Below are 23,591 nucleotides of genomic sequence, written 5' to 3'. Positions count from 1 at the left end.
GTAAAGACAAGAAGAGAATATAAGCTTTCGAAATGTGGTGCTACAGAAGAATGCTGAAGATTAGATGGGTAGATCACATAACTAATGAGGAGGTATTGAATAGAATTGGGGAGAGGAGGAGTTTGTGGCACAACTTTACTAGAAGAAGGGATCGGTTGGTAGGACATGTTCTGAGGCATCAAGGGATCACCAATTTAGTACTGGAGGGCAGCGTGGAGGGTAAAAATCGTAGAGGGAGACCAAGAGATGAATACACTAAATAGATTCAGAAGGATGTAGCCTGCAGTAGGTACTGGGAGATGAAGAGGCTTGCACAGGATAGAGTAGCATGGAGAGCTGCATCAAATCAGTCCTAGGACTGAAGACCACAACAACAACAACAAGTAATGTGTCACATACTTCGTCTAAAAATCTTTGAACCAACAAAATGTTACATCACCCCGTACTTACGTTTGTCCCCGATGTAGCGTGATAGCCGAAAACCGTTTTGTGGAGTGAATAATAAATATTGTCGATTATTAGACCAGAGTAGTGAATGTTTTCATTCATAAAGTGTAAAATATTCTACCAAGAACCGATTGAACAGTGAATTCATGGAGTACCTAAGATGCTTATTGGTTATACTCGTAGTACCTGCCATAGTCGGCAGTAGCCAAACAATGTGGGATAAGGCGCTTCCATAATCAGCACATACCTATTATCCTGTTTAGTATTGGGTAAGGTCCAAGGTCGTTACTGAAAACTTCGTCCATAGGCAGCTCCACCCTACCACAGCTAAGCTTTCCCACCCACATTGGCGAACCAGATGGGAGAAGGAGCCACCGTGACTAACACATACTTATTACCTTGTTAAGTATGGGGCATGGAACCCAGGTAACCTAAGGAGACTTTGTCCATAAGCGGCTCCACCATATCAGAGCTAAGCTTGCCCACGCGGGTGTTGGGGTTGTATTTCGCTCTCAAGCATTCCTCACAATGACCCACTAATTAAAGACACCGCCATCTAACATGGGCCAGGTTGTTGGGGTTGTTTTGGGGGAAGAGACAAAATGGCGAGGTCATCGGTCTCATCGGATTAGGGAAGGACGGGGAAGGAAGTCGGCCGTGCCCTTTCAAAGGAACCATCCCGGCATTTCCCTGGAGCGATTTGAGGGGAATCACGGAAAACCTAAATCAAGATGGCCGGACGCGGGATTGAACTCACGTCCTCCCGAATGCGAGTCCAGTGTGCTAACCACTGTGCCACCTCGCTCGATTGGCCAAAAAATGGTTGAAATGGCTCTGAGCACTATGCGACTTAACTTCTGAGGTCATCGGTCGCCTAGAACTAATTAAACCTAACTAACCTAAGGACATCGCACACATCCATGCCCGAGGCAGGATTCGAACCTGCGACCGTAGCGGTCGCTCGGTTCCGGACTGTAGCGCCTAGAACCGCACGGCCTCTCCGGCCGGCTCGATGGGCCATGTAAGGTACTCCTTAATCCTCATAATGATCTCATACAATCCCAACGGCCCTCCATACCAGGAAGATGAAAGTGCTTGAGTATTGGAGGGATGCGTTCCTAGGGCAGGTAGATCTTATCCTTTCCGTCATAGTGGTTACGGATGCAAAGCAATCCCTTTTTAATAGAATACCTTGACACCTCCCCCCTTCCACCCTCATTTTAACTGTTGTTTCGTTTTGCGTAATCGAGGATCAGCGTCCATGTTTTGGCTAACCCTCTGAGCAGCACCAGAATCTCCCCGAGGATTGTCCCCACGCAGGTCACGCGTTCTTCACATTGCGGGAGATCTGCTAGCTCAGATTCATGTTGGAACAAACGGCTAAGGGCGTCAGAAACGCTTTTATCAGTACTCCTTGCATAATGAACGTTAAATTGTAGGGCGAATATTCGCACAGCCTATCTGGCTATCCTTCCTGTCTTCCACGGCCTAGCGGGCACCCTCGTTACGGCCTTGTTGGTCTCTAAGCGGCATAGTTTACGTTCAAGGTAAAACATGAATCATTGTAGTCCGAACAAAACAGGTAGCGCTTCTAGTTCATATACCGAGTTCTGCTTTCCGCCATGGATAAAGACCTGGAGGCATAACCGATAGCCTTTCTCCCTCCTTCCTTCTCTTTGACGAGGATGACTGCAATACCAGAATTAGCGGTGCCTGTCTGGAAGATAACTCTCTATGGGAATATGGTCCAGTTAGGATGGGCGCACTAGACAATGCCGCTTTCATTGGAATGAAGAAAGCTTCCTGAGAATCGCCCCTCTGAAAAGGCTCAGCCACTTTTTCTTTTCTTTTCTTTGCAGTTGCTTAAGAAGGCAGCCATCGGTGCAAAGTTGAGACTGAATTTTCGGAAAAAAGTCGCCATCCATATAAAGCTATCTATGTACTTTTTATCCTTGGGCATGGGACACAGATGAACAGCTCTGGGCACAATATGGCCGAAGAACAAGAGCTCTTTTCTTGCCAGGTTGACCGTAGCAGTTTTTACAGTCAGCCGGGCTTGCCAGATACAGTGAAGGACTTAACCAATATGATACACCTGCTCACTGAAGGTTTTGCTGTAAATAACAATATCATCTGGGTAGTTGTAGAATTACTTAAATTTTAAGTCGTCAGCACAGAATCTAGTAAGAGTGACAATATGGCTGCTATTGTTGCCAACCGTAACGGAACACTTTTATTCAAACATGTCCCAAACCGTGCAGAAATCAGTAAGAGGCTGGAACTCCTCTGTGAGCGGCGCCAAATGGTATGTCCTATTCAGGTCAAAAACAGCGAAATACTGAGTACCTGTAAACCAAGGAAGATTGTTATGTAGGTCACGCACTGGTACAGATTCCTGTATTACATTTTGATTCAGTGCCCTACAATGCACAATTGACCAATACCCTTCCCCAGTGGGTTTGGGAACAAAAAAAGGTCGGTGATGTGTAGAGCAAGATCGATGGTCCAATTACACCATCACCCAAAAGTTGATCAACATTTTACCTTAATCTTATCTTCGGTGGCGACAAGCGGTAGGGTGACTGCCGAACTGAAACCTGGTCTGTCAGCAAGATCTTATTCAGGATTTTGTCGATAACACACCATCTGGAGGTGAGTACTTCTGGGTATCACACGAGACCTTCAACAAGGCACGTTCCTGTTCTTTACTCAAGTGGGATACAACAAACGGGAACGTTCTGCCTCTGCAGAACAGACCCGTCTTCTTTCGGTGCCTGCACAAAGAAAGACATCTCCCCTGGGCTAAATATGAACTTCATTTAATATGCACCTCATGTGCTCAAGGAAATTGCACCGTAGGAGTACGTCGGTGACCAGTTCTTCAATGGTGGTAAATTCAGTTTGCCAACAAAGCCCCCGAATTCCAAAATTCAATCTTACCCTGCCCGCCCAGGTAACTTATAAATACGAGACACCTTGCTGTCCCATTGTCAATTCACGAGACATACATTACAACCAAAATCTATCAGTGCGCAGCCGAATTCATGGTTCACGGTAGCGTACACCATCTCACGGCAACGTGTTATTAATCCTCGCAGACTCATACAACAGTTTGTGCCCGAACGGCGTCAACTCTGTCCACACTTTTCTTGCGACATCGGGCAGCCCTGCACCAAGTGCTCGACTTATTTGACCTTAAAATATGCCCTCTCATTATTAAGTTTGACATTGTTGTTGTTGTTGTTGTGGTCTTCAGTCCAGGGACTGGTTTGATGCAGCTCTCCATGCTGCTCTATCCTGTGCAAGTTTCTTCATCTCCCAGTACTTACCGCAACCTACATCCTTCTGAATCTGCTTAGTGTATTCATCTCTTGGTCTCCCTCTACGATTTTTAAGCTCCACACTGCCCTCCAATGCTAAATTTGTGATCCCCTGATGACTCAGAACATGTCCTACCAACCGATCCCTTCTTCTTGTCAAGTTGCGCCACAAACTCCTCCCCAATTCTATTCAATACCTCCTCATTAGTTACGTGATCTACCCATCTAATCTTCAGCATTCTTATCTAGCACCACATTTCGAAAGCTTCTATTCTCTTCTTGTCCAAACTATTTATCGTCCATGTTTCACTTCCATACATGGCTACACTCCATACAAATACTTTCAGAAATGACTTCCTGACGCTTAAATCTATACTCGATGTTAACAAATTTCTCTTCTTCAGAAACGCTTTCCTTCCCATTGCCAGTCTACCTTTTATATCCTCTCTACTTCGACCATCATCAGTTATTTTGCTCCCCAAATAGCAAAATTCCTTTACTACTTTAAGTGTCTCGTTTCCTAATCTAATTCCCTCAGCATCACCCGACTTAATTCGACTACATTCCATTATCCTCGTTTTGCTTTTGTTGATGTTCATCTCATACCCTCCTATCAAGACACTGTCCATTCCGTTCAACTGCTCTTCCAAGTCCTTTGCTGTCTCTGACAGAATTGCAATGTCATCGGCGAACCACAAAGTTTTCATTTCTTCTCCATGGATTTTAATACCTACTCCGAATTTTTCTTTTGTTTCCTTCACTGCTTGCTCACTATTCAGATTGAATAACATCGGGGATGGGCTACAACCCTGTCTCACTCCCTGCCCAACCACTGCTTCCCTTTCGTTCCCCTCCACTCTTATAACTGCCATCTGGTTTCTGTACAAATTGTAAATGTCCTTTCGCCCCTGTATATTACCCCTGCCACCTTGAGAATTTGAAAGAGAGTATTCCACTCACCATTGTCAAAAGCTTTCTCTAGGTCTACAAATGCTAGAAACGTAGGTTTGCCTTTCCTTAATCTTTCTTCTAAGATAAGTCGTAAGGTCAGTATTGCCTCAAGTGTTCCAACATTTCTACGGAATCCAAACTGATCTTCCCCGAGGTCGGCTTCTACCAGTTTTTCCATTCGTCTGTAAAGAATACGCGTTAGTGAATTGTAGTCGTGGCTTATTAAACTAATAGTTCGGTAATTTTCACATCTGTCAACACTTGTTTTCTTTGGTATTGGAATTATTATATTCTTCTTGAGGTCTGAGGGTATTTCGCCTGTCTCATACATCTTGCTCATCAGATGGTAGGGTTTTGTCAGGACTGGCTCTCCCAAGGTCGTCAGTAGTTCTAATGGAATGTTGTCTACTCCAGGGGCCTTGTTTCGACTCAGGTCTTCATCTACCTCCTCTTCCATTTCCATAATATTGTCCTCAATAACATCGCCCCTATATGGAACCTCTATATACTCCTTCCACCTTCCTGCTTTCCCTTCTTTGCTTAGAACTGGGTTTCCATCTGAGTTCTTGATATTCATACAAGTGGCTCTCTTTTCTCCAAAGGTCTCTTTAATTTTCCTGTAGGCAGTATCTATCTTGCCCCTAGCGAGATAAACCTCTACATCCTTACATTTGTCCTCTAGCCATCCTTGCTTAGCCATTTTGCACTTCCTGTCGATCTCATTTTTGAGACGTTTTTATTTCTTTATTCCTGTTTCATTTACTGCATTTTTATATTTTCTCCTTTCATCAATTAAATTCAATATTTCTTCTGTTACCCAAGGATTTCTAGTAGCTCTCGTCTTTTTACCTACTTGATCCTTTGCTGCCTTCACTACTTCATCCCTCAAAGCTACCCATTCTTTTTCTACTGTATTTCTTTCCGCCATTCCTGTCAATTGTTCCTTTATGCTCTCCCTGAAACTCTGTACAACCTCTGGTTCTTTCAGTTTGTCTAGGTCCCATCTCCTTAAATTCCCACCTTTTTGCAGTTTCTTCAGTTTTAATCTACAGTTCATAACCAATAGATTGTGGTCAGAGTCCACATCTGCCCCTGGAAATGTCTTACAATTAACACCTGGTTCCTAAATCTCTGTCTTACCATTATATAATCTATCTGATACCTACTAGTATCTCCAGGGTTCTTCCATGTATACAACCTTCTTTTATGATTCTTGAACCAAGTGTTACCTATGATTAAGTTATGCTCTGTGCAAAATTCTACCAGACGGCTTCTCTTTCATTTCTTAACCCCAATCCATATTCACCTACTACGTTTCCTTCTCTCCCTTTTCCTACTCTCGAATTCCAATCACCCATGACTATTAAATTTTCGTCTCCCTTCACTACCTGAATAATTTCTTTTATCTCATCATACATTTCTTCAATCTCTTCATCATCTGCCGAGCTAGTTGGCATATAAACTTGTACTACTGTAGTAGGCATGGGCTTCGTGTCTATCTTGGCCACAATAATGCGTTCACTATGCTGTTTGTAGTAGCTTATCCGCACTCCTATTTTTTATTCATTATTAAACCTACTCCTGCATTACCCCTATTTGATTTTGTGTTTATAGCCCTGTATTCACCTGACCAAAGGTCTTGTTCCTCCTTCCACCGAGCTTCACTAATTCCCACTATATCTAACTTTAACCTATCCATTTCCCTTTTTAAATTTTCTAACCTACCTGCCCGATTTATGGACCTGACATTCCACGCTCCGATCCGTATAACGCCATTTTTCTTTCCTCTGATATCTACATTGACATTAGGTTGTTCTTATCGGGCCCCAGGTGTCTGCTCTTGGGTTCTAGAGGTGTATTACACCGGAGCACACTTCTCGTCACTGATGCGGCCACATCAGCGCTGTATAAATACAAATGTTTTATTCCACCTTTGGGCGTATTTGCATGCAATTGGTGTAGTCACTGTTAATACAACAATAATAACGACAGTAATAATATAAACGTGGACAAATGTCATTAACTACAGTATAATAATCCAAGATGGATACAATACATATTTATGCAAATGCCAATAACAACAAAAAGTTTCCTAACAGATCAATTACAAGATAAAACAGCTACAATAAGTACATGAAACAGTAATAAAATAGTTGCACAGTTCATTCTCATAGGGCAAGTGGGTTATTTGTCAAATACTCAAGGGACTCTTGAGCAGAGTAAACTACTTTACTTTTCATCCACCTCGAAAGACTACGAGGTTTGTCCAGAAAGTAAGTTCCGATCGGTCGCGAAATAGAAATCGCCGGGAAAATCCGGTAAAGCATTCACAGATGTGTTGGGCAGTGTCTCTAGTATGTCCGTCGATCGTGTCGTGTTCGCTCATTTCAGTTCTGAGTGAACAGCAGTCAGTACGTAAAGATGCATAGGGAATAGCGTCTCCCGCCGAGTATGAGGGCCCGATTAGAGATTTCACCTGTAAAATGCAGCCCACATAACACAACTATCGAGCAGTTCCTTCTTCATGCCAATTCTCGGCCACACACTGCAGGTGCAATGAAGATGCTCGTGCAGCGTTTCCGATAAGAAGTGTTTCATCACCCACAACACAGTCCGTAATTGGCTCCCCCTGAGTCTCATCTCTGCTCAGAAGAACCACTGGTTACGACGACAAAATTTTTAGACAGACAACGAGCTGCAGACCAGTGCAGATAACTGGCCGAAAGCACAGGCGGCTGCTTTCTTTGACGGGGATATTGGAAAATTGATACAACACTACGATAAAACCCGACGTTGGAGCGGCGACTATGTAGAGAAGTAGGTGGAAGGTGTACCTAACTGTTGCTAATAAAACGTTTGTGGTTTTCACTGTGGTTTCCATTTCGAGACCGATCGGAACTTACTTGCTCAGCAACCCTCATAGTTTTAAATTTATTTGCTGGTACTGTGAAGGTATTTTCAGGTAATTTGTTGAAATAGACAGGACCAATATATTTGTAACTGTTATGTGTCTTTGCATGCCTAGCATATGGCATATAAAGTATATGTTCACTTCTTATGTTATGGTCATGAACTGTCCTCCTTAAGTCAAATTTACTCAGATTCTCTTTAACGAAGACAAGGCATTGATAATATACAGGCCATACATTGTCATTATACTTAATCTCGACATGATTCATATGGCCTATGTCCTGCTATGCATCTTATGGCTTTCTTTTGCCATTTAAACACTAATTCTGAGCCTACGGAATTGATCAATAACAGTGTTCCGTAACGTAGGTGGGAATGGAAGAAAGCAAAAAATGTATATAAGAGAAGTTCCTTACTAACGCTGCTCCTCTGCTTGTACAGCAGATAGATGACAGGTGCCAATTTGCCACATAACTTCCCTGTGTGGGTATCCCAGCTGAGCTTTTGATCTATATGAAATCCTAGTAATTTTTTACTGTTTTGTTAGCATGACTGGGAGCATTCAGGTTGGATACAATAGCTTCAGTTTTACTGTAATGCTTCTGCAGCACATTTGCCTCAAACCAAGTAGTGCATCTCTCTATTGTCGCTGTCATGCTGTGTTGCACATTTTCAAGGTTGGTATCAAATTTGATGAGTGTTGTGTCATCAGCATATAGCACTGCATCACATGGTACAACTGCAGGTACATCATTTATACAAATAATGACCAGGAAAGGTCCAAGAACAGATGCTTGAGGTAGAACTGGGAGACATTCTGACATTTGATTATTCATCTTAACTACCTGTTTTTTATTGTCAAAGTAAGACGGCATTAGGTACAGAGTATTCTATCTCACTCTGTAGTTGTAGAGCTTTTTATGGGAATATTGTGGGAGACCATATCAAAAGCTTTGGTGAGGTCCAACAGTGTTGCACAAATAATATTTTTATTTTAAAAACAATTGTATATTTTTGCTAGCATACTCTCAACTGCTTGACTGTAGAATGGCTGGATCTGAAACCGCACAGTGAGGAGGTAAGTATATCATTACGTTCAAGATACTGTCTCATCTGTTTATGCCTATTCTATTATTTTTGATATAGTGATATTGGTCGATAGTTATCTGGAGACGCTATATCTCCTTTCTTATGTACTGGTTTAACTACAGATATTTTTAAACATTCCGGATAATTACCTTCATCTAAAATTTTGTTGATTATTTTAGTCAGTTGCGTTACAATTTGATCTCTGATGTATTTAATAACATAATTTGAGAGATCATAGTAACCCCCTGCTCTAGAATTACTGAGCTTAGCTATTGATTCATTGACCATCTGCTTCTCAATTACACGAGTCCAGTGAAATCCGACTGTCTGCTTACTGTTTATTTCTGGCAGCAGTGCGTCTGCCTTCCTCACATCCCCCATTATGCTTTCATCAGATTGGAACTGACAAAATGTGCATTTAGAATATCAAGTGGAATTGGTGTCTGGTATACTTGGTCAGCACTGTTTATTTCTGTTTTAATAATTTTACATGCAGCTTTGCATTTATTCTCAGAGTTCAGTATATATGTATCATTTGCACCTTTGCACTTAGCTACCTTGATTTCTGACCTGTAATTTTTTTTCACTTTCATATGCATTTCTCTGTCAGTATTATTGTGTTTAGACCTATCGTGATAAAGTATCGTTATGATTCTTATTCTACTTACATGTGGGGTGTACCACCTTTTTAGATTTTGGGTGTACTGGCTTTTTAGATTTTGAGATTTGGTGTAAAGATTTTGCTTCGATATTTTCTTACAGCGTTTAGGACATGCTTCAAAATTTTCAGTTAACATCTACATTATAATCCGCAAGCCACCTAATGGTGTTTGGCGGAGGGTATTTTCGGTACGACTATCTGATCCCTCCAACCCTGTGGCACTCGCGAATAGTGCTTGGGTAGAATGATTGTCGGTAAGCCTCTGTATTGGCTCTAATTTCTCGAATTTTCTCCTGGTGGTCAATACGCGAGATGTATGTGGGGGGGTGGGGGAAGTAATATGTTGTTTGACTCCTCCTGAAAAGTGCTGTCCGGAAATGTCAATAGTAAATCTATCCGTGATGCACAACGTCTCCTTTTTTTATGGGACTCAACTTCTGAGGTCATCAGCCCCCTAGAACTTAGAACTACTTAAACCTAACTAACCTAAGGACATCACACACATCCATGCCCAAGGCAGGATTCGAACCTGCGACCGTAGCAGTCGCGCGGCTCCAGACTGTAGCGCCTACAACCACTCTGCCACTCCGGCCGGCAAAAACGTCTCTCTTGCAACGTCTGCCAGTGGAGTTTGTTTAGCGTCTCCGTAACGCTCTGTCGCCAGTTAAACGATCGCGTGACGAAACGTGCCGCTCTTCGTTGGATCTTCTATATCTACTCTGTCAGCCGTACCTGACAGGGATCCCACGTCGATGAATAGCAATCAAGAATCGGGCGAACAAGGGCCTCATAAACCACTTCCTTCGTGGACGTGCTACGTTTCCTTAAGATTCTTCCGATGAATTGAGTCTTGTATCTGCTTTTCCCACTATCTGTTTTATATGGTCTTTCCACTTAAGGTCGCCTACATATTTTACGACAGATGCTTTGTCTAGCTGTTTGCCATCAATAGCGTAGCTGTACAGTAGTGGATTTCTCTTCGTAAGACACGCAATATGTTACATTTATTTACGTTCGGGGTCAACTGGCAGAGTCTGCACCATTCATCAGTTCTATGCAGGTCGTTCTGCAAATTCTTACTACTTTCTGGCTTTGCTACTTTGGTACAAGAAACTGTATCACCTGCGAATAGCCTTAAAGAGCATCCGACGCTTTCTCCTAGATCATTTATATATATTGTGAACAGCCACGATCCTATCACACTTTCCTGTGGTACTCCGGATATTTCGTTTACATCTGTCTATTGAGTTCCGTTAAGAGCGACGTGTCGAGTTCTGTCTGCAAGGAAGTCTTGAATCAAATCGCAGGTCTGTTAAGATACTCCGTAAGATTTTTTTTTTTTTTTGTCATTAAACCTCAATGCGGGACGGAGTCAAATGCCTTGCTGAAGTCAAGGAACACAGCATCAGCCTGAGAGCCGTTGTCTCCTGCGCTGTGGATCTCATGGAGGAACAGAGCGAGTTGTTGCGCAGGATCTCTGTTTGCAGAATCCATTTTGATTTTTATAGAGAAGCTGTTCGTTTTCCAAGAATATCATAATTCTTGAGCATAAAAGAAGTTCCATAATTCTACAACAGATTAATGTCAACGAAATAGGTCTATAATTGTGTGGATCTGCCTTATGGCCTTTCTTAAAAACGGGACTGTCCTGCACTTTTTTCCAGTCGTTAGGTACCTTTCGTTGCTCAGGCGATCGACGAAGGGGAGCAAGTTCTTTCGCATAATCTATGAAGAATGTTATAGATACCTCATCTGGTCCTGAAGCCTTTCCACTACTAAGCGATTGTAACTGCTTTTCAATTCCGCGATCGGTTATCTCATTTCGACGTTCGCACGACGATCGAGAGGAGGGACAATGTTACGATCTTCGGCAGTGAAACACCTTCGGAAGAGCGAATTCAGTATTTCGTCCTTCTCTCTGTTGTCTTCCGTTTCTGTGCCGGTGTGGTCACTGAGAGAATGAATAGACCATTTTGACCCACTTAATGATTTTACATACGACCAAAATCTCTTAGAGTTTTTACTCAGATCGGTTGACAGCGTCTTACTTTAACTCACTCCACTCCGTCTTCAGGCCTCGAGTGGCCTACCGGGACCATCCGACCGCCGTGTCATCCTCAGGGGAGGATGCGGGTAGGAGGGGCGTGGGGTCAGCACACCGCTCTCCCGATCGTTATGATGGTATTCTTGACCGAAGCCGCTATTATTTGGTCGAGCAGCTCCTGAATTTGAATCGCGAGGCTGAGTGCCCCCTGAAAAATGGCAACAGCGCATGGCGGCCTGGATGGTCACCCACCCAAGTGCCGACCACGCCCGACAGCGCTTAACTTCGGTAATCTCACGGGAACCGGTGTATCCACTGCGGCATCCCCGTTGCCCAATCCGACTTTAACAGTTCTAAAAATTTGTTAGTAGATTCATTTGCAATTACATTCAGTTTACTTATCAAAGTGTTTAGATTTGATCCATTAATTGGTTTTATAATTTTCCTACAGTCTGTGGAATTTTCAGTTGCTTTACTGTTAAGAGTTTGTCTCAGCCATAGTCCGTCATGATCTGAAATGCCTAGCTTGACTGTGTCGGATTCTGTTTCGTTTAGATGAAAGCTGCATATTATGTTATCTAGACATGCTTCCTGTCTTCTGGGTTTGTCATTTGCGCAACTGGAGTTAAGGGATCTTAATATATATAGTAAGTGATCAACATTTATATTCTTAAACCTAATGTCTAAATTGGTATCACCAGATATTAGTATTCTGTAAACTTTGTATCTGAGTAGCAAGAGTACCAGATTAGATTTAGATTAGATTAGTTTTTAGTTCCATAGGTCCGTGCTGAGGAGATCCTCGTGGATGTGGAATATGTCTTTTTCTTTTTTTTTAAGCTGAAATAACAATACTAATAGTATGAGTATATACAATACATCATTTTTAAGCTGAAATAACAATACTAATAATATGAATATATACAGTGCATTATTTGTTTCTATTAAAAAATTCGTCAATGGATTAGAAGGAGTTGGCCACTAGTAAGTCTTTCAGGCTCCTTTTAAACTGATCTTTCTTTTTAACTAAATTTTTTATGTTTGCTGGCAAATTATTGAAGACGAGTGTTCCTGAGTACTGGACCCCTTTTTGAACTAAAGTGTACTTTTAAGTCCTTGTGCAGATCATTTTTGTTAATGGTATTGTATCTATGAACTGAGCTGTTTGTTGGAAATAGAGCTATATTATTTAGGACAAATTTCATTAAGGAGTAAATATATTGAGAGACAGTAGTTAGTATACCCAGTTCTTTGAAGAGGTTTCTACAGGGCGTCCGTGAATTTACTCCACAAATAATACGTACTACACGGTTTTGGACTCTGAAAACTTTTGTTTGACTTGAAGAGTTACCCCAAAATATTATAGCATTTGACATTATGGAATGAAAGTATGCAAGTTTCTCCAGAAGCTCCACAAAGATGTGAGGGTACACCAGTGACAGAGAAAGAACGCCTTCCATACTCGTATTCAGGACAATATTATGCAAATGGAAGATGAAATGGGAGATATGATACTGCGTGATGAGTTTGACAGAGCACTGAAAGACCTAAGTCGAAACAAGGCACCGGGAGTAGACAATATTCCATTAGAACTACTGACAGCCTTGGGAGAGCCAGTCCTGACAAAACTCTACCATCTGGTGAGCAAGGTGTATGAGACAGGTGAGATACCCTCAGACTTCAAGAAGAATATAATAATTCCAATCCCAAAGAAAGCTGTTGTTGACAGATGTGAAAATTACCGAAATATCAGTTTAATAAGTCACAGCTGCAAAATACTAACGCGAATTCTTTACAGACGAATGGAAAAACTGGTAGAAGCCGACCTCGGGGAAGATCAGTTTGATTTCCGCAGAAATGTTGGGACACTTGAGGCAATACTGACCTTACGACGTATCTTAGAAAATAGATTAAGGAAAGGCAAACCTACGTTTCTAGCATTTGTAGACTTAGAGAAAGCTTTTGAGAATGTTGACTGGAATACTCTCTTTCAAATTCTCAAGGTGGCAGGGGTAAAACAATGGGAGCGAAAGGCTATTTACAATTTGTACAGAAAGCAGATGGCAGTTATAAGAGTCGAGGGGTATGAAAGGGAAGGAGTGGTTGGGAAGGGAGTGAGACAGGGTTGTAGCCTCTCCCCGATGCTATTCAATCTGTATTCTGAGCAAGCAGTAAAGGAAACGAAAGAAAAGTTCGGAGTAGGTATTAAAATCCATGGAGAAGAAATAAAAGCTTTGAGGTTCGCCGATGACATTGTAATTCTGTCAGAGACAGCAAAAGACTTGGAAGAGCAGCTGAACGGAATGGACAGTGTCTTGACAGGAGGGTATTTGTATGGAGTGTAGCCATGTATGGAAGTGAAACAGCCGGCCGAAGTGGCCGTGCGGTTCTAGGCGCTGCAGTCTGGAACCGCGAGACCGCTACGGTCGCAGGCTCAAATCCTGCTTCGGGCATTGATGTGTGTGATGTCCTTAGGTTAGTTAGGTTTAACTAGTTCTAAGTTCTAGGGGACTAATGACCTCAGACGTTGAGTCCCATAGTGCTCAGAGCCATTTGAACCATTTTTGAAGTGAAACGTGGACGATAAATAGTTTAGACAAGAAGAGAATAGAAGCTTTCGAAATGTGGTGCTACGGAAGAATGCTGTAGATTAGATGGGTAGGTCACATAACTGATGAGGAGGTATTGAATACAATTGGGGAGGAGTTTGTGGCACAACTTGACTAGAAGAAGGGATCTGTTGGTAGGGCCTACTCTGAGGCATCAAGGGATCACCAATTTAGTACTGGAGGGCAGCGTGGAGGGTAAAAATCGTAGAGGGAGACCAAGAGATGAATACACTAAGCAGATTGAGAAGGATGTAGGCTGCAGTAGGTACTGGGAGATGAAGGAGCTTGCACAGGATAGAGTAGCATGGAGAGCTGCATCAAACCAGTCTCAGGACTGAAGACCACAACAACAACAACAAGTCGTATTCGACATTTTTTTGTCTGTTAGTCTGGTCTCTTGCCGAGGCAGGTTTTGTAGAGCGCGGATGGCGCCCCGTGTTGCAGACATGGTCCGCGGGGAGGCGTGGTGGGGACGCGAGTGCTGCGGGCTGCCGCAGTCCGCGGGTTGCCAGCAGGCGTGCGTCACGGCGGCGGCACGTCGCGACCTGGCCGCCAGCTGCCGCCATAGCGACGAGGTCGCCTTCTTCGCCTGCCTCGACCGCCAGCAGGTGAGTCGCAGCGTCCCCCACCGCCCACACTGTCACACGTGCGGGCGTGAAGGTGCGGGCTGACCGCGCGAGTAGCGACCACAACCTGCCGCTCGGCCTCTGTTGCACCCCGGGACGCCGTACAGGTGACACACACAAGGGAACCGCCCACGTTGGACCGTTCTTGCCCTTGAGGCGTAGCCCCTTCGCATCGCTCCTGTCACTTGTTAGGACGATATCGTTATAGGCATGAGTCATCCACAGATGTCCCCAGCTGATATGGACCTGAGTTACAGAGCTGCACGTGGTTGTACTAGTAGGCGGCAGAGGTCAGCAGTTGACGGACAGTGCTAGCAGTCGTAGTCAAAACAATGTTGTAAAGTTATGTTTGATTAATATTTAATGTATTTCCATAATTATAATTGTTTTATATGTGTAGTAATTAGCAGTGTGAGTGTTGTATGAGTGAAGAAGAACAGAAGTAAATGGAAATTGTTTTATTTATTCACGAAGTACCAGTTGAACTATACAGGGGATTTACTATAAATAAATGTGCAGTCAGTTTATGGTACTAATAAATCGTGAGTAGAACACAAATTAATCGGTAATTTCGGAAGGTGTAATTTTATATTTGTTACTTTTCTAAATTTGTTTATTTAGCAATTGCCATAGAAAGAAATGTTTTACTATGATTGGTCATTGAAGTAAAGCGCAGGTTACCGCGGGATAATACTGTAACCTGATTTGCTGTTTGTGATATCAGCCAATCAGAAAAATGCAGGCTCGCGCCAATCTATGCTGGGAACAAAGCCTTTGGTGTGATATAGGGGTGTCGGGGCTGAGGGTTCGAACTAGCAACATCTCATTGAAAGCAGCTCCGACGAAAGTACTGTAAAATCGTGGAAAAATGCTAATTACGAGTTCGCGAAGTAGTACAAAGCGTGTTTAAGTGAACGGTATAGTGGAAGTCGTGTGGAATTTCGGACGGAATACCAAATTATTGTTTAAACTGTTAGTTAAAACCGCGTGGCGTGTTGTGCGATCTAAGACTGGAACAGGTATTACGTGTAGAGCATAGTGCACAACATTTGAGCGAGCATTTTCATAACCAAACGATCCGGTGAACTCTATTAACTTCGGTAACGGGTGTAAATACCATAAACTGGCTACGTGTGTGATTGTGGATTGCGTGTGAACTTTACATTGTGTTGCACTTAGTACGGACTTGGCAGTATTAACTCTGATCCTTATCGTAAAAATACACCTGAAAATTTACAATGACAAGTTAAAACTTTTATTTCAGTAACGAGTCACATCCAGTTTGCCGGACAATTCTATGTATGTTGCGACCTGCAGTAGACAGTAGTGGTCCAGTATTTTCTACTACAGCTATTAGCTAGACAAATAAACATTGCTGGACACTGGCAGGGCGGTAAAAAGTAACGTGCCACGCCGCACCCTCTGCGAGAGGTTGGCAGTTTCTGTTTTTCTAGACATGACGATCGCCAAGTGATGACAAATTATGTCAGAAGAAACCGAAACATTTGATATGGGCGAACGTATACTACTGGCCATTAAAATTGCTGCACCACGAAGATGACGTGATACAGCCGTGAAATTTAAACGACAGGAAGAAGATGCTGTGATATGCAGATGATTAACTTTTCAGAGCACTCACACAAGGTTGGCGCCGGTGGTGCTGACATGAGGAAAGTTTCCAACCGATTTCTGATACACAAACAGCAGTTCACCAGCGTTGCCTGGTGAAACGTTGTTGTGATGCCTCGTGTAAGGAGAAATGCGTACCATCACGTTTCCGATTTTGATAAAGGTCGGATTGTAGCCTATCGCCATTTAGGTTTATCATAGCGCGACATTGCTACTCGCGTTGGTCGAGATCCAATGACTGTTAGCAGAATATGGAATCGGTGGGTTCAGGAGGGTAATACGGAACGCCGTGCTGGATCCCAACGGCCTCGTATCACTAGCAGTCGAGATGACAGGCATCTTATCCGCGTGGCTGTAACGGATCGTGCAGCCACGTCTCGATCCATGAGTCAACAACCATATGCACGAACAGTTCGACGACTTTTGCGGCAGCTCGGAGACCATGGCTGCGGTTACCCTTGACGCTGCATCACAGACAGGAGCGCCTGCGATGATGTACTCAACGACGAACCTGGGTGCACAAATGGCAAAACGTCATTTTTTCGGAAGAATCCAGGTTCTGTTTAGGCCGGAGTGGCCGAGCGGTTCTAGGCATTACAGTCTGGAACCGTGCGACCGCTACGGTCGCAGTTTCGAATCCTGCCTCGGTTGTGGATGTGTGTGATGTCCTTAGGTTAGTTAGGTTTAAGTAGTTCTAAGTTCTAGCGGACTTATGACCTCAGAAGTTAAGTCCCATAGTGCTCAGAGCATCATCACGGTCGCATCCGAGTTTGGCGACATCGCACGCCCGGCGTGATGGTATGGGGTGTCATTGGTTACACGTCTCGGTCACCTCTTGTTCACATTGACGGCACTTTGAACAGTGGACCTTACATTTCAGATGTATTACGACCCGTGGCTCTACCCTTCATTCGATCCCTGCGAAACCCTACATTTCAGCAGGATAATGCACGACCGCATGTTGCAGGTCCTGTACGGGCATTTCTGGATTCAGAAAATGTTCGACTGCTGCCCTGGACAGCACATTCTCCAGATCTCTCACCAATTGAAAACGTCTGGTCAATGGTGGCCGAGCAACTGGCTCGTCACAATACGCCAGTCACTACTCTTGATGAACTGTGGTATCGTGTTGAAACTGCATGGTCACCTGTACCTGTACACGCCATCCAAGCTCTGTTTGACTCAATGCCCAGGCATATCAAGGCCGTTATTGCGGCCAGAGGTGGTTGTTCTGGGTACTGATTTCCCAGGATCTATGCACCCAAATTGCGTATAAATGTAATCACATGTCAGTTCTAGTATAATATATTTGTCCAATGAATACCCGTTTATCATCTGCATTTCTTCTTGGTGTACGAACTTTAATGAGCAGTAGTGTAGTTTCCTACAGAACAGACCATACCGAGCGCAAGAATGTCCCGTAACAGACGGCAACGCTGAAGGACACAGAGGCTCACAAAATATTCTAAATAAGGGTCTCAAGCCCCACCCTGACCCGCGAGACGGAGATAAACTTGTCACTAATCCAAAAAGCAATGTTTAAAGCACTGTACCTACCCAACTGCATTCAGAAATGCTCCAAGATTCAATTTTTGAGGTGTAAGGTGTATAGCGCGAATATTTGGTACAGCTTCCGCCTCAAGGTGATACTAAACTCCACTTTCCAGCCTTAAAATCTGCTCATTTGTTTTTGTACTAATAATAATGTACGTATTGCTTGAAAGGCATTCACCAAATACTATTAACAACGGTGTTTCACCGTATTTAGTACGTGTCTTTCTTAAATTACTTCTATCGCAGTAATTTATAATGCTTTTCTAAGTTATACTTTATGTCTCTGAGGATCTCTTTCATTTATAAGTTTTGTCTAATATTGTTTCAAGGGAAACAATTGAAACAGCGAAAGCGCTAACTTGAAATTGGCGTTCTTTCTGTTACAAAATTTGCTCCTTTTAAATACGCATGGGACACAAATTTCGTAACTTCATATTTGAGATAAAATATGTCCCGAATATTCAGTAAATAAGATGCACTTCCGCCATAATATGTTTTGTTAAGGGCTACTGGTTCCGTAGTATTAATCCTTCATTTTCAGGCATAACGGATGGGGAAGGCCCTCTTTATCATTCATGCAGCCAGATATTGTGCACCATCGGTCGATGCTGCTGAAAGCGGCTAGTTGCCTACGTTTCTCAAACTCTCATTTTCAACGCATTTTATCGTGATTAAATTTGACCACTTTTCCTGTAAGAGATAAACAAAAACACAATAGTTACATTACAAAAAATTAGCATATTCCTCCGACTGTGCGATAACATTTGCCTTTAACTCGACTACTCGCTCTCCATTGAAAAAAGTACTAATCCTTTTTTAACTGTTTTCTTTCATTGCTTCTATGACAATAATGCGCAATGGTGCTATTGACGCTGACTTAAGATTACGAATTTGAGGCTGACAACGCAAGCTTACACTTCTTTCACTCCTTAGTAACAACAAACGAAGATAAAGATACAAAACAAAACAACGTGGTATTCGTAGTGAATTTTTTAAAAAAAGTTTTCGGTTATTTCTTAAGTAATATTACTGAAAAAACGCTGATTACTTACACCGAGGCGACAGAAGTCATGGGATATTGCTATGCACATATGCAGATGGCGGCAGTATTGCGTACAGTAGGTATAAAGGGCAAGTACATTCTGGGAGTTGTCATTTGTACTCAGATGATTCATGTGAAAAGGTTTCGGACGTAACTATGACCACTAGCCGGGAATTAACCGACTTTGAACATGTAATGGTAGCTGGAGGTGGAAGCGTGGTGATGTGTCGACAGAAGTGCCGACACAGTGTGGTTTGAGGAGACCGAAATGCACGCTATAAGCTCATGCAGGATGGCGTGAGGTCTGAAACAGGATACGGAATGAATGCTATAAAGAAAAGTACGTAGCTTCTGGAATACTTAACTTTAATCCATCATTTGTATACATCGTTCTTGATGAGACATGCTTCATACGATAACTATCAATTGATATGGCGCCTTGCTAGGTCGTAGCTATTGACTTAGCTGAAGGCTATTCTAACTACCTTCTCTGCAAATAAACGAAGCTTCGTCCGTTGCATCGCTAGCTAAGTCGTCCGTACAACTGGGGCGAGTGCTAGTAAGTCTCTCAAGACCTGCCGTGTGGTGGCGCTCGGTCTGCGATCACTGACAGTGGCGACACGCGGGTCCGACATGTACTAATGGACCGCGGCCGATTTAAAGCTACCACCTAGCAAGTGTGGTGGCTGGCGGTGACACCACACATGGAATATTCCATTTCGGAAATCGTTAGGGAATTCAGTGTTCCGAGGTCCACCGGATCAAGAGTGTATCTTGAATACCAAATCTGATGCATCACCTCTCACCACGCACAACGCAGTGGCCGACGGCCTTTACTTAACTACTGAGAGTAGCGGCGTTTGTGTAGAGTTGTCAGTGCAGACATGAAACACTGCATGAAATAGACGCGGAAATCAATGTGGGACGAACGATGAACGTATACGTTAGGACAGTCCGCGAAATCTGGCGTTAATGGGCTGTAGCAATAGACGACCGACGCAATTGCCTTTGATAAGGTTCGATGTCGCGATCACCTAATTCGGTGCACACATTATACCTACGACTTATGCTGTGGTGCAGACGCTCCATCACAGCTGGTGCGCCTGCAATCTGTCCTACGGCGACCACGATTTGTGCCGCCAGTCCGTCTCCTGTGTCTGCAGGAGTCTCTTCTTTCGAGCCCGGAGGAAAATGGGCAATCGAGCCAAATCCGGTGATCGTGAAGGCCATGCGACTGCGCCGTCTCCGCCGATCCATCCGTGTCCGAATCGTTGGTCCAGGTGTTCCCGAAAGTGACGTCAAAAATGAGGGGAATCGCCGTCATGGTGAAACCACATGTCTTGAAGGACAGTTCAGCGGCACAGCGTCCAACAACACGCCAATACTTGTTGTAGGCAGGTCAAGTAGATAGGACCGTAAGCCTGGGTGGGAGATACAGTCACATGACTATCGAGATACCTGCCCAAGCATTGAAACCAATTTGTATTGGAATCCCTGGACGTGCATGGTATGTGGACTTTAGTCTGCCCAGACATGACTGTTTCGAGAATTGAGGAAAAAATCCCTAGTAAATTTACATTCATCTGTGAGGAGAATGCGCAGTAGAAATACTAGGGGCTCGTTGATGTAGTGGCGTAGAAACTGCACAAAGAACTCAAAGTGTTGTGCAAAGTCGGCTGGCACTGATGACTATCCATCGGACGTTGTATGGATGTAGTTGTTTGTCACGCAGAACATACCAGACGGTGCCGGGACAACATCCATTATATATGCAATTGCTCGTGTGCTCGGTGACTGGTTCTTTCAACGTGATGCAGAACGGTCTCTTCCAAATCGGGTGTACGGCGTCTCAAAAAATGGCTCTGAGCACTATGGGACTTAACAACTATGGTCATCAGTCCCCTAGAACTTAGAACTACTCAAACCTAACTAACCTAAGGACATAACACATATCCATGCCCGAGGCAGTATTCGAACCTGCGACCGTAGCGTTCGCGCGGTTCCAGACTGAAGCGCCTAGAACCGCTCGGTCACACCAGCCGGCGGTATCCGATGGAATCGGATGTTGTGTATAAGGATCTTGATAAAAGCGACGGGCAGCTCTTCCATTATCGCGAGCTTTACCATACAGAGGGTCATGTTGGCGTATTCTGTGAGCGTGTACCGGTACTCAACCGCGTTGCTCTGATACTCACAAACACGCGAATGAGACGCGACACAGCTCGGAGAGGCAGGACAGACGTCAAATGACATCAGACAATCCGACGTAAGCACCCCCTGCCATGACCACCCTGTTTTAAACCTGTGTAGCACACGTGTTTTTAGACTGCTGCAGCACGGAAGTGGTACGCTGACGGACAACGGTGCCAATTGAAAATAATACCTACTTAGACCTAACAGTTTGTAAAAGGTGTTTTAGAGCACACTGTGCAAGGAGAAAGCATATACATGGAGGAAACGTTTTCTCCTTATGATTTACAGGGCCTCCTATCGTAGCTGAAACTGCGATAAAGATGTTTAAAAATGGTTCAAATGGCTCTGAGCACTATGGAACTTAACATCTGAGGTCATTAGTCCCCTAGAACTTTGAACTACTTGAACCTAACTAACCTAAGGACATCACACACATCCATGCTCGAGGCACGATTCGAACCTGCGACCGTAGCGGTCGCGCGGTCCCAGACTGTAGCGCCTAGAACCGCTCGGCCACAGCGGCCGGCCAAAGAAGTTTACCCCACACACTTTCACAGTCCAGTATTCTCTTTCTCGCAACTAGTAGAACCGTTCGGCCACATCGGCCGGCCAAAGAAGTTTACACCACACATTTTCACAGTCTAGTATTCTCTTTCTCGCAACTAGTTTTAAGAGAAAACCTGTGTCTTATCGTTTAATGATGCCGCTTGCTTAGTTGATTTGGGCGAGGAGATGGAACAGCGAGGTAATTAGGGAAGGGAGTCCAAAGAAACCATCCCTTCATTTGCCTCAAGCGATTTAGCGAAATCATGGAAAAACTAAAATTAGAATGGTCGGACGTGTGTCTTATCGTTTAATGATGCCACTTGCTTAGTTGATTTGGGCGAGGAGATGGAACAGCGGGGTAATTAGGGAAGGGAGTCCAAAGAAACCATCCCTTCATTTGCCTCAAGCGATTTAGGGAAATCATGGAAAACCTAAAATTAGAATGGTCGGACGTGGGCTTGAACCGCCGCCTTCCCTATTGCGACTCCACTGTGCTAACCACTGCACCACTCCGCTTGGATGCTGCGTATAGCTTCGTGATTACGTAGATGCAAATCGCCGAGAGATTTTTCATAAATATCATAACTGCTTGTTAAAACACATACTTATGTACATTAAAAATACGAGGGTTGGAACTTCAATAGTGGCAACTACTTATTTACAGCTTGTACAAAATAGATACGTGTTTCACAGTTTTACTGATCTTCAAAGTAGTCACCAACATTGTGTATAACTCGTTGCCAGCGACGTGGAAGCTGTAGGATACTCTTAGCAGTGCCAGTTGCGTTGACAGTTCGTGCGCCGCAGTCTATTGCCCGACGAATTTGGAGCAGTTCTGAAGCGAATGCCGTGAAGTGGTTCCTTCAGTTTAGAAATCGAGTTGAACTCAAGAGGGCTTAAGTCAGAGGAATGCAGTAGGTGGTATAGTTCTTAGCAGCCCCATCAGACAAACAAATCAGTAACAGGTTGCACTGTACGTGCTTGAGCATTGTCCTGCAAAACGATGGCCAGGTCCTGCAGAAAGTGTCATCATTTCTGTCTCTTAGCTGGTCCTACGTTGTGGTCCAAGAATAAACAGCATAGAGACAGAGGTTATGACACTTTCTGCAGGACCTGACCATCATTTTGCAGGAAAATGCTCAAGCACGTACAGTGCACTCTGTTACTGATTTGTTTGACTGATGGGGCTGCTAAGTGCTATACCACCTACTGCACTCCGCTGACTTAAGCCCTCGTGAGTTCAAGTTGATTTCTAACCGAAGGAAACACTTCACAGCATTCGCTCCAGAACTGCTACAAATTCGTCGGGCAACAGACAGCGCCGCTCGGACTTTCAACATAACTGGCACTGCTAAGAATATCCTATGACTTCAACATCGCTGGCAACGGGTTATCGGTAACAATGCTGGTGACTACTTTGAAGGTCAGTAAAACTTTGAAATACGTATTTATTTTGTACGAGCTATAGATAAATAGTTGCCCCTATTAACGTTCCAACCCTGGAATGTAGCCAACGTCAGTCAGAATCTTTGGTACTAACATAAATGTTTATTACACTATTGTGTAAAAGTTTGAAGTACATCGGTCTTTTATTTTTCGAGATTTTTGATAACACAGTCTTGTCTTTATGTAGTAGTATAGATATATGCTGGTAGCATGTGCCACATGATAAATATATAAAACTGAGGAGTGATATTCGTCTCCCACCGATCTGTCAGGATTTTTCTACAGCTAATGTGTTACAAGGCTGCAAGAAGTACACCATTCCCTGATGGCGCGTTGGACAGTCGTAGTTGATAACCCCAGCAAATCAGGATCTTCATCAGGTAGTCATGGGCACGCCCAAACACGCTAGCTGCTTTCTGCAACGGCTCTACAGTGATCCCGTACCGAGTGAGGTGGCGCAGTGGTTAGCACACTGGACTCACATTCGACGACGGTTCAATTCCGCGTCCTGACATCCTGCCTTA

At 43.7% G+C, this 23,591-nt stretch overlaps 1 protein-coding gene across 1 annotated transcript in view; it reads left to right on the top strand.

Moving 5' to 3' along the window:
* The window catches only part of LOC124775137 (reversion-inducing cysteine-rich protein with Kazal motifs-like), a 370,434-nt gene that overhangs the window by 187,157 nt on the left and 159,686 nt on the right, over positions 1 to 23,591 (top strand). The window contains exon 5 of the mRNA XM_047249977.1: positions 14,476 to 14,639. Coding sequence (XP_047105933.1) covers positions 14,476 to 14,639 — 164 coding nt within the window. The remainder of the gene's footprint in view (positions 1 to 14,475; positions 14,640 to 23,591) is intronic.

The sequence above is a fragment of the Schistocerca piceifrons genome, chromosome 2 (assembly GCF_021461385.2).
Source record: "Schistocerca piceifrons isolate TAMUIC-IGC-003096 chromosome 2, iqSchPice1.1, whole genome shotgun sequence".
In the NCBI taxonomy this organism is placed as follows: domain Eukaryota; kingdom Metazoa; phylum Arthropoda; class Insecta; order Orthoptera; family Acrididae; genus Schistocerca; species Schistocerca piceifrons.
The sequence above is the reverse complement of the archived record's forward strand: the minus strand, read 5'-3'. Positions and strand labels throughout refer to the sequence as shown.